General features: G+C 45.9%; 1 protein-coding gene across 1 annotated transcript in view; it reads right to left on the reverse strand.

The window, feature by feature from the left end:
• The window catches only part of Capn8 (calpain 8), a 61,952-nt gene that overhangs the window by 6,186 nt on the left and 39,304 nt on the right, over nt 1–16,462 (reverse strand). Inside the window, exons 10-16 of the mRNA XM_013015129.1 lie at nt 14,115–14,290; nt 10,321–10,332; nt 8,120–8,331; nt 6,826–6,862; nt 5,237–5,305; nt 2,660–2,717; nt 1,094–1,158 (exon numbers count right to left, since the gene is read on the reverse strand). Coding sequence (XP_012870583.1) covers nt 1,094–1,158; nt 2,660–2,717; nt 5,237–5,305; nt 6,826–6,862; nt 8,120–8,331; nt 10,321–10,332; nt 14,115–14,290 — 629 coding nt within the window. The remainder of the gene's footprint in view (nt 1–1,093; nt 1,159–2,659; nt 2,718–5,236; nt 5,306–6,825; nt 6,863–8,119; nt 8,332–10,320; nt 10,333–14,114; nt 14,291–16,462) is intronic.

Genomic DNA, 16,462 nt, shown 5'->3' on the forward strand with positions numbered 1-16,462 from the left:
GCCATGAGAGACACAAATTCCTCCAGGTCCTCACTCATGAGTAGGGTGATGGCAAGGTTCTTCATTCCTCTCAAAAACTCTTACCTATTGCTACAGACTGTTTTATATCTTCCTACTTTCATATGTTGACCCCTAATCACAATGTGAGAGTGTTAGGGGTTGGACCCCTTGAGAAGTAATTGGATCAAGAGTGAAATCTTTGTGGATGGAATTGTGTCCTTATAAAAGGGACCCCAGAGAACTCCCTTGACCCTTTCACCTTGGAAAGTTGTAGCCATGAACGAGGAAGCAGGTACAAAATATGTCCATGCCTTGATCCTAGACATCCTAGCCTCTAAAACTGTAAGGAATAAATATTTTTCTACATGCAAGCCATGTATTTAATGGTACTCTGTTATAGAAAGCAGAGCAAACTAAATGGCCATGTTTCGGCAGGAAAGAAGAATTAAATTAGATCAGAAAGAATGGACATGTTTTATCACATGTGGTCATTCTAAATTATTGATGATAGTTGTCCAAGGTCCATGCTAAGATTCTGAAACAAAGGCCAGACAGCAGAGGAGAGTCAGAAGGGGCTGAGGGAAAAGGGTGGATGGTGAGGGTGGTTCTTAGCAGGAGGATCACTGGGACTAACAGTATAGAGAAGGAAGAATACAAAGGCTGCATGCTTGCTCTCTCAAAATGATCTGACTTTAGACAAGCCACTTAAACATGGCAGGCTTCATTTTCTCTCCTGTAAAATAAGGGTATGATTCCTGATATATGCTCAATAATTGTTTCTTTCCCTTCTCACATTCTCCCCCTTTTCTCTCCAGCTTTCTCAGGTACCAGAGGCTCATGCCTGAAATCCTAGCTACTCAGGAGGCTGAGATCTGAGGATCACAGTTCAAAGCCAGCCCAAGCAAAAAAGTCCGTGAGACTCTTATCACCAATTAACCACCAGAAGACCTAAGTAGTACTGTGGCTCAAGTAGTAGAGCACTTGCCTTGAGCTGAAGAGCTCAGGGACAGCACCCAGGCCCAGAATTCAAACCCCATGACTCACACACACACACACACACACACACACACACACACACACATTTAAAGGATACATCCAACAGACTGATCATTTCCCAGCAAGTGTTGATACTGAATCCATCAAATTTTATGTCTGTTCCTGGACATTCAAGTACAAAAGAACATGTGAATCAGAATTGTTTGAAGATAGAGGAAAAAGATGATTTCTACAATAGGAAAGCATCTAAGAGAACATGACTCTACTCAAAAGGAAGAGCACTATGGCAAGCTCAGGGCAGACATTACCAGTTTCCTAGTGCCCCAGATATGGCATGGACAAGTACCAGCATAGCAGTTCAACCTCTGAGCCTTCGCTTTGCTGCTTAGGAACACAGCCTTGGAGAATTAATATTTCTGAACCTTAGTTTCCATTTCTATCTAAATGAGAATAAAAATAACAATAGTGTCAATATTTTCCCTGAGGACTGACTAGTTGGGATTTAATTGAGACAATACACATGAAGTCTTAGCCCAGTACATGATAAAGTCTTTATAAAACAGGCAACTTGTATTGAACAAAGCACTGTCCTAAGCCTTGTATATCTACTTTTCAGAATAAGTTCATTTGACAGATGCTACTAGTGTCCAAGATCCAAGGAGGTCACCTTATTAGCTCAAGGTCCCATCACCAGTAATGGACAAAGCTGGGATTCAGCATAAGCCATGAGCCTCCACATCTGTGCTTTTCACAACACACACTAGCTCTATGACAGCTGTCATCCTTATTTGCTAAATTTCAGGTATCTCCCTGGAATTCTAGTCAGCCCTGGCCTCAACCCTTACCTTCTGTACACCTAGGAACCAAGGTAGGTACCAAAGATACTGCGGCCCTCTCCCATTTGCTCTGTTCTTCTTGTCAACAAGGACCAAGAGAAAAGCAGAAGATGAAGAGTGGTCCTGGGTCAGGCCCAAGACTCAGAACTCCCGAGGGCTACCCAACCATGTGTCCAGCTTCAAAGGGGGGAAATTAGGCCATGCCCATTTCCCATATTGTCACTCCAGGACCTGCTGCAGTAGGTGAATGACAGTCTGGGGAACTGGAGGACTGAACCTGGCCCATCCCTGTACCAGAAGCAAAAGCAGCTTGGCACTAAGGCTTGAAGAGGAAGTATAAAGCCTTCCTCAGGGGGGCAGTTTGACCCCCAGGTAGCCCCTGAGGCTTGCTGGAGTCTGAAGACTTTGGGAGCCAAGTACAAGCCAAGACAGTCAATCATCCCTCCCACCTCACCTCCCTAAAGAACTACAGACCTGCGACCTGCAGAGGTTCCTTCACAATTGACACTAGTCCTTTTGTATGAAAGCCTTACACAAGTCATCTTTAGCCTAGTTTCATTACTCCCCTAAGAAGGCTACATTTTAAATCATGGTTTCTTGGTAGTAGGCAGTCCGGCTTGTCTCCAGTGCCACCCTAACTGCTGCCCAGCACCCCTTTCATGGCCTCTCCTGCTTTGCAGGCCAGAATGAGGACTCTTGGTGTCAGAGGCCAAAGCTACTTCTCACCTGAGTGCTTTTGACAACTTCAGTTGCCCCCTTGTTCAGCTTCACCCCATCATCTCTCAAAGATGCCTGTCAGCTTTCTGAGAGGCCCTTGGGGGACTTACGTTTGAATAACACGTCATTCAGAACTCTCTTGAGCTGATTGGCACCAATTTCAGACTCCTAGAAAAAGGAACCCAAATGCAAACATGTCAGGACTTCACCTTGCCTGTCCCCGGCCACACAGCTACTCCAAGATATTAATACAGTACTTCCTCCACTCTCAGATACCATGCCCACTGGCCCTGTGACTTTAAAAGCATGTGACATCTTGGGCTGGGGGTATGACTCAAGGGGTAAAGTGTTTGCCTAGTGTGCACATGACCCTGGGTTCAATTCCTAGTATCATGGAAAGGGAAAGAGAAAAAGCAGAAAGAGAGAAAGGGAAGGAAGGAGGGAGAGGGAGGGAGAGAAGGAGAAAGGAAAGGAAAGGAAAGGAAAGGAAAGGAAAAGAAAGGAAAGGAAAGGAGGGAAGAAGGCAGAAAAAAGGAGTAAAAAGAAAAGAGAGTGGGAGGGAAGGAGATGGAGGGGGGGTAGGGAAAAGGAAGGAAGGAAAAGGCATATGGCACCTTGAAAAATTCAAATTCTCTGTTTCTTCTGAGGTCTGTAGTGCCCTGATGCCATGAATTCAGTGTCCAGCAGCACAGGAGCCTGCCCTGGGCTTTCTCACATGGGATTTTGCTCAGAGAACAAATTTCAACAAATAGCAATAATTGGAGCCATCCCAGGTATGCCACACATTCAGTGTAAATCCTTCATACACCTCTGCACGAGAGCTACTGCAGATGAAGGATGACGGGCAAACTGGGAAACGCTTCATACCTTTGCCGTGTCACCTGCCATTTCCCTGATATGATGACTCGGGTTCCTAGCTACCAAGTGCAGAGCTGTGACATCTCACTCCAGAATGCCAGATTTTCCCACTGCACCTATGGGGGTTGCTATTCCGTACAGGAGCCTACTCCAGACTGGGGTGGAGGCTTGGAGAGGGGTAGGAGAGCCCATATGTATTGGGGATAAACACCCACCCCAACCCTGAGAGAATATCCATGCCCTGCCCCTAAACAGAAGATGGCCTTCAGGCCAAATGGCGAATGAGGTGCAGAGAAGGAGCACTGGATTGAGCTGGGCTCCAATCTGCACTCCACCCCTTACTCACCCTTGGCCTTGGTCTAGTCTCTCCCCATTCTCTCATCCTGCCAGTACCCAGCACTGACAGAGACCAGAGCTGCACCCAGACCCATCTCTTGCAAGAACCCCTGGCCTCATTCGGGCACAGGTTGGTCATAACACCTATCATAACAGCCAAGGTCCCTCTGGGAAACCTCTGGTACAGGGTATTTGTGTCTTCCAGGAAAGAAGTTGAGATAGTAAGGGGACATCTGTACCTTAGCCCTGACCCTCTCAAGGCTGGGTGCCCTTGGCCAGCTCTTCAACTCCTCTGTGCCCTGTCACTTCAAGAGCAGAGCTCCAAGGTGACCGGTGCTGTCTTCTCCGCAGTAAGGAGCAATAGAAAAGCAAGGTGAGCTTCAGCCACCGGCCACCAATAGGAATTTTACTTTTCTATCGTTGGGGAGTGCTAAATAAAATACAGTCCCTTGTTCAGCTGAGGAGACAAGGCTTTATTAGCAAAAGCACTGGCCTGCGCCTTCACCTAGTAAAACACACTGACTCGTGTTTTCGGGTGCTCTCTCAACTGACTGGTAGTGCAGAAGAATTGTTCAAGGGCTCTCTTTTCTGCAAAGGTTTTTGATAGATATGCTTCTATTGCTCTCCTTTTATTTTTCTTTTTGATCAAGGTCTTATCATATTAGCTAGGCTGGCCTTGAGGTTCAAGTAAGCTTTCTGCCTCAATCTCTCCAGTAGTGGGAACTATAGATATACACCACTCTACCCGCTTCTATGTCAGCCTTAAGTCTAGAAAGTTCCCCAGAGCTTCCCTGGGGAGTAGACCCTCTTCAGGGTCCTTTTTGGCTCTTTATCAACCTCTATCTCCCCGGCCCAAAAGCAACACCAGTCAATATTTCTGGGGCCAGAAGAGATACATTGAGTCCTGGGTGAACTCTGGCACATGGCTACCAAAATGAAACGCAATCAGCAGGCCAGGGGATGGAGGAGCAACAGGCAGCTCCCAGTACCCAGGTTGTGGGCTTATACCCAGGCCTAGGATTCCTCAGGGTGAGCTACACAGGCACGTATCCAGCCCAGGTGCCTTTCCAATCCCTTGCCAGGTTAACTGAGCTGCCGTCCGCTAATGCTGGGCAATTCCACCTCTGAAGGATATCGATTTAGAGAGCTTTCGCTGCCCTGGCTTTCTAGTCAGAGGCTCCATCTATCAGGGCCAATTTACAAACAGAAAGGCTTCTGGCAGGATCCAGAAATTCGGCTTTTCTATTTTCTCAAGTCAGTCAACGCAGCAAGAAAAGTGGCTTCAGGGTGATGATTACTGTCTCCCAGAGGGGCAGGAAAGGCCCGCTATCTTCAGACAGGATGCAGTGACAAATGGCAGGCACCAACGTGGGGAAGGTAGAGAAAGCAGCCTCCCCCTCAGTAGTCCATGAGATGGAAGGGAATACAGGCGGCCACGGCCTGAGTGTGCTCTGGCCCAGTATGGAAGCTGCAGCTGTCCACCCTCCGCTCACCTTCCCTGCCAACTCCTCAAACAGGCTCCAGAACTGCTCATCTCCTTGATCCACCTCACTGGCATGTGGCTAGGAGAAAGGGCAGGGACAAAGTTAAAATAGGAATTGTTAAATAAAAGACTCACACTTCATCCAACCATCCATTAGGATCTATTGGGCCCTGTACTAGAGGCTACATGGAGGCTTAGGCGGGAAGGCAAGAGCTATCCAAGGTCCCAGCCTGGAGTCTTATAATCCAGCAGGGATACAGTTCCAGGGCTGGGTTCCTCTATGAATGTGAGGGGAAATGAGCCCTACCACCTCCATGTTTCTAATTTCAACCCTGAATCACTTTCAGAGAACAATAGAAACATCAACACGAAGGTGTCTCAAGTCCGGCTCCGTAGACTTCCTACCAATGACCTTCACAAAGTCCATGAGCTCCAGAAATTGCATGAAAATCTGGGGTCATGTTTATATGCGTTCCCCTAGCTTGTATCAAATTCTCAAAGAACCACATGATTTTAAAAAGTAGCTAAGAATACAGATGCATAACTAGAATCAGGGCTGATATAGCAGAGTAGCCACTCATTGGATTCCCAAGGACTCTAAATATCCATTGCCTTAAATCTAATATTAAAATTAACTAGACCTATTTCGTTGGGTCATTTTGAACATCAAATGAGAGCAAATCTGTGTCAAAGTCTTTAGAAACCGTTACACAGGTGCTTTTAGCCAGAGGCTTGTTGATATAACAAGGGACTTCAGCCAAAATAAAGCCATTTCTCCCCCTACCCCTGCAACTGCCACCACCAGAGAGGACAAAAAAGTCACAGCTCCCCAGATGGCTCAAAGAGTTTCCAGAAACCTGGGTCAAGTTCTTCCAAAATCATCCCTAAGAGACATCTGAAAGGCACAAGATTGCCCGAGGCTGCTTACTAACATAAGCAACTATTTAATGTAACTATAAGCTCAGCCACTGGGGTGCTTTGTGTGGCATCTTCATCCAGAGATACACCAGTCTATTTGGGTAGACAGTAGAGGGATCTCAGGCCTGAACTCCATAAAAAGATAGTCCTTCCATATTCCTGAGTCCTGTGCCACAGCCTGCTGTCTGGACACAGTGTGGCAACAATATGCAGAAGCTTCACACATCACCAGAAGAAAAAGACAACACTCCTAGAACTACACACACACACAGGCTTAGGAAATGTGTGGCTTTCCTCTTTTTTTTCTCATATGCTCTTATTGTTTGTTCTCAAAAAGACTGGAGATCAATCCAAATACTGTATCTCTTTCCCCCACTGATTATCCTACCCTGGACACTCAAGCACACCGTGAGTGCTTTCTATGTGGGTTTCCTGACTAGCTGTGGGAGATGCTAAGTTCTCTTCTCCTCCAAGGGTGAGGATGCATTACACAAGTTGCATTCCAGTACTGATTCTAGCTCATCTTCATCAGGAAGAGCCAAGGCCTAGAAAATAATGTGATCTGACAGATAAAATGTTACCATCCCTTAATATATAAAGACCTCAAATACATTAAAAAAGGAACCCAAAAGAGCTACCATACAACAGTGTCAGAGCTGGCCATACTAAAAGACTGCATACCTCATGTGGGTCTCCAGCTACAACATTTCCAATTTCCCTGAAATGTGAAGAAAGAAATAAACCAGACATGAGGCAATAAAAAGTTCAGCCAATGACATAGTGTTTCTGGAAGTTTTTGACCATACTAGGAACTGACCTGCTCACCCAAGATGTTCAGTTCCTAAAACCTGCATGAACGGACTCCCTCCCTTCACTCCCCAGCTCTCACCTCGATCTGAATTTTTCATCAGAGACAAAAGCTTCAAGGGCAATAGAGTTCCAGTGAGTTCTAGAATGTTTAGCTTGCCAAACTCTGGGGAATCTTCTCACCACTTACCTCAGTTGCCACTTCTCTTTCCCTGAGAACCTTACTACAAGAACCCCTGTGGAAATGGCCCTCCCGAGAATAAGCCAGCACACAACTTAGCTCTTAAACACGTGGATGTATAGTGTGTGCTGCTGTGCATATGCAGTATGCAGTGTGTGTAGAATGGGAGAGAGGATATATGGTGGGGTAGATGATATTCTAGAACCTACATGGCAACTGAGTAGTGTGTGATGCATCTGGTGTATGTGTTTGTGTGGTATGGAGGTATATATAACATTTATGAGTATGTATAAGTATACTATGTAAGGTATGTGGTGTGTATTACAGTATGTTTGTGGTATATATGTGTATATATATATATATATGTATGGAGTGTAGTATGTGGTATGTGTGGTATGTGGTAGTGTGTGGGACATGTAATATCTGTGCATGATGTACATTGGAGATGTATATTGTGTGGTGTGTGTATATTGCTTATATGTGGTTACACAGTATATATTGTATATGAGTTTGTTGCATGTGGTGTGTGTTGTATGTGTAGTGTGTTCCACGGGTGGTATGTATGATGTGTGTGGTGTGCATGATGTGTGTGGTGTGGTGTGTTCCTGGTGTGCAGTGTATGTGACAGTACTAGTGGGGTGTGTGTGAGGGAAGGTGGTCAGTACCTCCCCTAGACCCTGTTTTCTGGCTCTTGTGCCCCCTGCTGGATGGTGGACCCCTTCTAACCAAGTGGATCTCCATGCCTTTTTTCCCAGCCGTGGCTTTTTATGTAAGGAGCTTCCTTAATGAACTACAGAACAAAGTGAAGGGGGTAGCAGGGAAGGGATGGGGGACCTGTGGTGTTTCATAAGCTTCCCCTGGACAAATCAGCTACAAGCCAGGGGCCAGTCACTCAGGGACAGGGCCTAGTACCTCCATCTGGCCATTTCCCTCTGCTCTCTCTGAACTCAACAACCATCCCTAATAACAGAGTGAAAGTTGACGCACAGGGCCTTTGCCTTCTTCTCCGAGAAGACCCTCAAGCAGAAGTCACCATCCTTGAAGGGTTCAAAGGTAGATGGCACCACCAGATACTGCCCAGGTGGCAGCTGGGCCCTGCCCGATACCTCCCGCAGGTTGATGTAGGTGCTGGAACGGGTAGAGGGCTGGTGGCCCAGGAAGAAGTCCCAGCCCAGGTGAACATCTGTGTGACTCTCCAGCTGCACAAAGGAAAAGGCAGATCAATTTCTCCCCACACCCCAAATGGTAAACACCAAGCATTCCTATTTTTTTCTGTTTATTTAGGGATCATTCATTGTTACCACCATTCCAACAATCAAGAGGCCTTGGCTTCTCCCATGAAATCACTATGTCAGTCATCAAGTGTCTTTTGAGCATTTTTGAGGCACTGACCTTGACATGTAGCTTCAGCCAGACCCTTTGCCTTCCCAGTTAAATGAAGGGTTGAGCCCAGAGCTCTAATATGGGTTGTTTCTCTTTAGATATTTTCCTCATGATTTCAACAGACTCTTAAGCTGCAGCTGTCCCTACAGTTATAATATTGACCTTCTCAGTACAGACCTAAGCCTGGTGAAATGACTGTCAATCTCCTGCAAAAGCCTCAGAAAGGTAACTTGCTCCGAAAGGTAACCAAAGTGGTTAAGCTGCTCTGAAGGAGGCAGGCAGCAGCTCAGGAGGAGATAAGCAAAGGAGGAAGCCATAGTCAGGTCCAGATCAAGGCCTCTCTCAGGGCCTTGACTCCCCTCTGAAAAAGGGGGAAGATGACCCCATCACTCATCTACTTGTGGGAAAAGAGGAAGCTACTGGCGTGGGACACAGGCTAATTAGTGATTGCAGCAGGCTTTAAAAACACAGGTGGCCACATTGTTATGGCTATAATGAGGCCTCCCTGTAGTACAATATCCCTACCATCCATCTCCATCACGATGCCTATGACAGGTGCTGCCAAGCTGTCAAGCCATGACTTCTTTGGGGCCTGGAGATGGAATTCCCATCCTAAAGTGTTCACTGTCCACATGTGATCACCAGACCCTCTTTGGCTCATAGGTCTACTGATAAGAGAAGGAAAGCAAGACCATCTTTCTCCTCCCACTCCTCCCAGCCCTGATGATAGCAAAACAGAACCTACAGGGACACACTGAGGGCACCATGAAGTGCTTTTTGGAGTTCCACTGTGTGTGCATATAACCCCTCATATAAATGGAGTCTCTGAAATGGAAGCCACCATGAACTGGATTGAATCCAGGTTTGGCTTACAATACTTTCTTATATTCTCTCAATAATAACATGCACTTGAGAGACAAGGGCAAGGTAGACCAGTTGCCTACAGCCTTGGCATACTGTACAGACTTAAGTCTGTAAATGGGTCGATTAACATATGCTATACCACTGACCAAGCACGGAAACCTGGAAACGTAGGGAAAGGCTACAGTTGGACAGATGCATGACTAAATGTTTAGTGCAATTGATTCCAGTTGCTGGAAGCCCCACAGAGTACAGTGTTCTCAACCCTGGCCACAACTAGTCATCTGGGTTGTTTATAGATCTATGATACCTGGGTCCTCCTACTCTGATGGTTTTGTTACAGTGGAGCTGGGATACAGACTGGACTTGATATTCATTTTAAATACCCCCCAGGTTGCAGCCAAGGAGATAGCTACAGGGCTGGCATACACTGGGGCTTTACTTTATGTTGGCTGTACACTTACGGCCAGCCATGCAGCTCCCTACTCAGGAGAGCCAGAGAGGCTCCATTTTTAGTCAACTGAGATACAGGTAAGTGTGACCATGTAAGTGGGATAGTGACCCTATGACTCCCTAACCCAGTCATACATTGCTGAGGAGCACAAGAAAAATCAGGAGCCAAGAAGAGAAAACTGGTACTTCCTTTCCTAATCAGAACATCTTTTCTGTTGGCCTACACTGTTTTAATCACCTTGTTCAGATCAGACCACTAGGAACATAAGTAGGGGAAACAATGGAACATGCTCTTCTCCTTTGGGGCCTGATAGATGAAACTTGGGCTGGTCTTCATCAAATGTCAGAGCTTCCAGCTCACCAGACTATGCAGCGTCCATAGGAAAACCAGCTTCCATCACAGGAAGCAGACGGTGCAGAGAGCCTGTCCCAAAGACCATCAACTTCTTTCTTACCAAGGGAAGACATCTTTCAGTGCAGGACTCACATACCTCTTTCGGAACCTGCAGGTAAGAAGGCAAAAGCAGGTTACCCAAGAGCTTTAGGTCCCCCGTTTGTGCTTGTGCATCCCTCCATGTCTAGCAGACAGATTGCAATCAAGTGTGAAGAGAAAGTTCATGCTAAGGAGAGAAAATAACATTTGTGAAACTAGGAGGTCACTGATGAGTTACAAGGCCTGCTGAGTCCCCGTGATCCAGGAGTGCAAGACTCTACTTTTTTTCTTTATTTTCTAATCTTCCAAAATCCAAAATCCCTTCAGAGTGGGAGTTTAATTAAGAGCTAATGTCTTCTTATAAATCAATAAAATCCCAGATGGAGGACTTAGCAGAGGTAGGGATTTCACTTAACATGAGCCAATAATTGATTCTACCTTTGACCATGGTAAGTGATCAGAAAACAGGCATGTGACCCAAGCTGGGCCTATTAGGTGCTTCTCTAACATTGAAAAAAAATTGAAACTCAAGAAAAGAGGCCCATCTTTCATGCTAGTGATATTAGGAGGTCAATCAATTTAGACTAGCAGAGTAGCATTGACAATTGTGATGAAATGTGGGAGAAAGTCCAAGTAGCAAGTGAGACCTCTGTCCCAATCATCCCTCTCCTGATCTTAAATTTGGTTACCTAAGATAGTCAGTTCTTCTTCACTAGCTTAGCTTGAGTAAGGCTCTCTTATTTTAAGTAGAGATGTCGCCTCCTATAAGAGGTGAGCTCATACATGCAGAGTGGCAGCCCTACCATATATGTCCTTCTCCCTCCTCTGATCTGTCACAGAGCCTGTTTGAACCCGAAAAACAGGAAAGGCATGCTGGTAGTTTAAGTCAGTGGAAAACTGCCTAGAACCCTGAGAAACAACTAAATTCAGGGAAGTTAAGATCCGCTGGAATCCTTGTAGCAGAGACAGAACAGTCCAAGATCACTGTCACTCCTCTAAATGTTGAGTTTAAATCAAATTTACCCATGCACAGGACCTGGCTGGCTGGGTAAGCAAAGACTTGGCAGGAACCTTCCTCTCCGTGCAGGCCTAAAAGCCTTCCCTAGCCCAGCGGCTACTTACCTAACTACCTTGGCTGTCTTTCCATCAACAGCACAACCACCATCCTGTGGTCAATATGTTCTGAGTCCACCCTTACCAAGAGTCGCCAAGGAACTAGACAAGAGCAGAATGGCAGGAAAGCAGGCCTTAGCAACTGCCCATGGAGAGATGGGAAGGGCAGTCACATACGAAATGCAGGATCCTAAGTGCAAATGACAGGCTGCCTGCCGGACAGAAGTCTGCTGTCACTACAGGAAGATAAAGGGGAGAGAAGGGAAGCCAGACAAGGAGAGCACTTGAGCTTTCCGAGGTCATGGCTGCTTCTCAGTCAGTGACAGATTTTCAGTTTCCAACTGGACTCCAAGTCCAGACAGGTAGCGCTGAGGAGGGAGACATAGGGATATGAGTGTGATAACGCTACTTCTTAGCTTCTTTCTATACCCTAGCTGTCCCCTATAACTTGTTACACCCTGGCTGCTCTCTGTACCCATCTGTTTCCTACAGCTCAGATGTTCTCTATAGTCCTGTTGCCTACAATCCCAGCTACTCCTCACATCCCAGCTTCTCCACCACTGTTCCAGCTACTCCCTACACCCCAGCTTCTCCCTAAAATTCCTGCTCTTCCATAGACTCCAGTTCTAGCTATTTCCTACACTCCCACATCTCCTTACTACCTTAGCTACTCCCTATACCCAAGCTGCTCCTCATACCGTCAACTACTCTTGACAGCACCAGCTACTGGCTACATTCATTTCCTCAATTTAACTTTGAAACAGCTAGTATTCACAGATGTCATGTTCTGAATTATAGGCTCCTGACCATCAGAAGAAGGACCACAGATCACACACACACACACTGGAGTATTTTATAAGTAACTATAGTTTGATGCCTGTAAATCTAATACATTTTAGATATTATTTATGAACTCAAATACCATGCCACACAAAAGCTATCTCAAAAGAACGCTTTGTTGATCTGTCTGCATAAGGTAGAATGATGAATGAAGAACTGGTGCACTGTCCCTGAGCCAGCTGCACAGCTACCATGCCAGCCCTCTGCCTCACTCCAAAACTGTCGCCTACTCTCAAATGTCAAGAAACACATGGAACCCCCTTGGGATGGACTGCTTCCTTCCTCCACTTTTGAAACCTTGGTCATCTTTTGAATCTCTGGTCAAAGTCTCTCCCATATGGATCTGAGATACCCAGGCCCCTATATCTGTCTCATCATAGCAGACCTGGCCTTCCCTGTGGTCAGGTGAGTGTGTCTAATATCCCCATCTTGATCATGAGCACACTGCGAACTGTAACTGTAGGACATTTATCTGCCCCCCTAACTCCCAGAGCCACACCTAGCACATAGTAGGTGCTGAGTAAAATTGATTAGAGTAATATCTATACACAAAAGTCTACGTCAGGTTTTTATGCCTGTAAGCTATGAGTCTATGTTGGACTAGGTAGAACTGGAATTGCTAAGCTGGACAATTGGGCCTTATTTATTTTGTTATTTTTTTTCCTACCATGGAGTAGAAATTCCTTACCAATTTCTATTCTTGTTTATTTTTGTGCCAGTCTTGAGACTTGAACACAGGGCCTGGACACTGTCCTTGAGTTTTTTTTTTACTCAAGGCTAGTGCTCTCCCACTTGAGCCACAGCTCCATTTCCAGCTTTTATTGGTAGGTAGAGAGAAGAATCTCATAGATTTTTCTGACTCCGAACCATGATTCTCAGATATCAGCCTCCTGAGTAACTATGATTACAGGTGTGAGCTACCAGTGCCTGGCCCCCAACTCCTATTCTTTAACATAACACACACACTCACACACACGTGCGTGCACGCACATGCACACACACACACACTCACTCTTTCTTCTCAAGCCCTGAGTTCAAGTCTATGATAAGCAAAGGAGCAGAAGGAAGATGGCAGAAGCTTGTCTTGATTTCTTATTACAATGCTTCCTTTTCAGGGATTAATTTACACTGAAATGTTAAACCTCCAGCCAGCTTCCTGATTAAAACTGTATTTTTGCCTCAAGAAATTCATTCTTAATAAACTTTAAAAAAAAACCTCACCATGAAACCCTCTGTTATGAGTATTTGCCTGTAGAAAGAAGTAGACTCAAATATATTCCTGGCTAGGCTGTAAAGACCTGAAGGTCTCACTTTAACTCATAACTTACCTGTGAGACAAGTCATTGGGTGGGAACTTACTAGGAACAACTACCATATTGAGCCAGGGGCTTAAACCTGAGAGCAGAATTACTTGTGTTCCCCAATCCAGAGACACCAGGACCAAAAATGACTATGTGGCTTCCCTCACCCCATCTGATGCCCTGTGTATTCCAAGGGCCTCAAGGTTGTTCATGGAGACTTGTATATTTGGCTCCCATATCCAGTCCCAGTCCCCTTGCCCACTTTGTATTGCCACAAATCACTCAAAGCTCCTGTCCCCCCCGAGACACCTCTGTTTGAAAAGTCATCTATTCCACGCATTTGCATGGAGCTCTTGATGACAGGTAAAATGCAATGAACTGTACATATCTCACTGTTAACAGCAGAGACTCACATCAAAGGAATGACTCTCTAATTGTGGAATTCAGATCTCAGGATGGCCATTAGGAGAAGAATTTAGAGGAGCAAGGATAATGCTTGATCAGGAGTATTCAAGCAACAGGAAAGATGCACCCCAATAACTGGCCAAAGCCTTCAGACATGAGTACACTCTAGAGGAGGAACACAGCTCAGCAATACCTGATAGACAGCATAGCCGATGCTGAGCATGCCCTGCCCCAGCCTCTTCTGTCGCCTGCGGTTCTTCTGCATCAGACCAAGTACCACCGTGCAGCGGGGTTCACCGATGCCCTCTTCTTGGTCCTCATCCACCTCATCCAAATGGATTTTGAACTGAGGATTGGTCCAGTATGTGGCTGGAAGTCCCCCGGTGATGCATTTCCCCATAGGGGAAAGAGAGGATGGGGAAGAACAAAAATAGAAGGGAAGAACCTCAATCATCCTAATAAAAGCATCTCTGGCTAGACTGTGCCTGCTGAGCAGACCTTGGAAAATGATCTACCTGTCTCCCTGTCACTCATACACACACACACACACACACACACACACACACACACACACACAGCCCATAGCACTTGGAAAGTTAGCACTTGCCCACCTAATGACCACTCAGGAGCCCAGACATGCTCGACTGGAGCTTTTCAAGATCCCATAAGCCCAGGGATACCCTGAGCTGTGATAAGGAGTAACCTCTGAGACTTCCCAGAAAAATGGGGCATTTGTTCCTGTTCTCAGCTGGACAGCACCAAGTAGGAAGAGGGCAATTGCATGTCCTAGGGACACAATCTCAAGAGAGTCTAGCTACCAAGGAAACCTCTGGTTGACAGGCTAGAAAGCTACGTGATTGGCATATGTTCTCTTTCAGAGAGTCTTCAGCTGGGATCCTAACCCCAGCATCCCTGAGAACAAATCCTCTGTCCACTGCCCCAGGGCCTCACACGAGGATGTCAGTGTTTGACACTCAGGAGGAGACGCATTTCCTTTAAGACAAGTCATTTAATAATGCATGAAAAATCAGAATGATCGTGAAGCAGCATTCCTGCTGCACCACCTTTGGAAAGGCTCCTTTATTTCATGCCATCCTTTGAAAGACAATCTCTCCAAAGAGCAGAAACACAGAGATGTCAGAAGGAAGAGCTGAAGGCACACAGCAATTCTGACAGAGTTGAGGAGCAAAGCCTGATGGAAGAAGATAGGCCTAACAGGTTGTTCCCTTCCAGGGCCTCAACAATTTCAATAATGATGTGCCCGGGTGGGGAGTGGGGGGGGGCTGGGGATCGGGGGGAAGGCGGGTAGAAAAGGTTGGGAAAGGGAATTGAAATTTTCGTTTTGGGAGGTAGGAGAGTTGTTTTTGTTGTTATTTTATTTTGTTTTTTTTTTTACATCTTCTAAATAAGGGTTCCACTCTATGCAATAACCATCGCATTTACAGGTGACCAAGGGCAGTTGGTGGTTAACAATAAGATTGCTTATTCAATTTTACCTGCCCAGAATCTTCACTTGCAGATTTCTTTTTTTAAGTGTAAGGCTCAAGTATAGGATATTAAAGCCAAATGTCTACCGATTCCAGGAGAGACAAGAGAATGTGGTAATCTTCTGTACTTACATCGTTACCCAAAGGCAAGAGCATTCCATTTCTTCCTGACAGCTACTTGGCAGCACAGATGGGATTATGATTTGGTACATACAGGTACCTTGGCCTCCTCCCCCTACCGTTTTGAGCTCCCAGAATGATCCATGCAAATTTCCTCTGCATTTTCCAAGAGCTTGCTAATGATGAGCATATTTTAATTTCTCCCAAATGCTGCATTACAGCAATCCCTACATTTTTTTTGTTTATTTCTTAACAGTACCAGAGGAAGAGAATGGGCCATAAAGATAATACAACCCATTTGTATAACTCTGCACAGTTTACAAAGTGCTTCCCTATGTGCTTCATATTACCATGCTCACTGAGACCCCATGAGCTGTAAGGTAGGAATTAAGTACCTTGTGTTGAGGACCGGGAAACTGAAGCTTGGGCAAGGGAAATGTCTCTTGGGTCTCAGAGCCTGCTAAACTAAGTATCAGGGCAGGACACAGGCTCCCCATTTCTGTCTGTCACAATCTGCTCCCTGCTGCTGGATAGGGGTGGAGAGGGACCTCATCCTGCACCCACATAGGATTTCAGGATGATTCAACTTCTGCAGTGCTGAGCACAGCCCTGCCATGAACGAGCGCTAAGAAGAGCATGGTAGGCCCTGCCCTTTGCCTATACACAAGTCTGAAACACAAATCTACAACGGAAATCAACATAGCCCACAGCTGAGAGTGTGGAGATGGGGAGGTGGAAAGTAGAGAGAGCACAGTTTACTTCCTCCTGAGAGACGTGGGGTCGCGGAACTGCTTCTTCAGGTGCTGTCTCAGTAGAGTCAACCTAGGAGGAGCCTATTGGGGTACATATTAGTGACTTCTCATGACCTCTACTTGCCTTTGATAAGGTGATGAGCTAAGGTTAGCACAGAGGCCAAGGCTTGCACCAAAATAGA

Source organism: Dipodomys ordii, unplaced genomic scaffold (assembly GCF_000151885.1).
Source record: "Dipodomys ordii isolate 6190 unplaced genomic scaffold, Dord_2.0 Scaffold26, whole genome shotgun sequence".
NCBI classification, from domain to species: Eukaryota; Metazoa; Chordata; class Mammalia; order Rodentia; family Heteromyidae; genus Dipodomys; species Dipodomys ordii.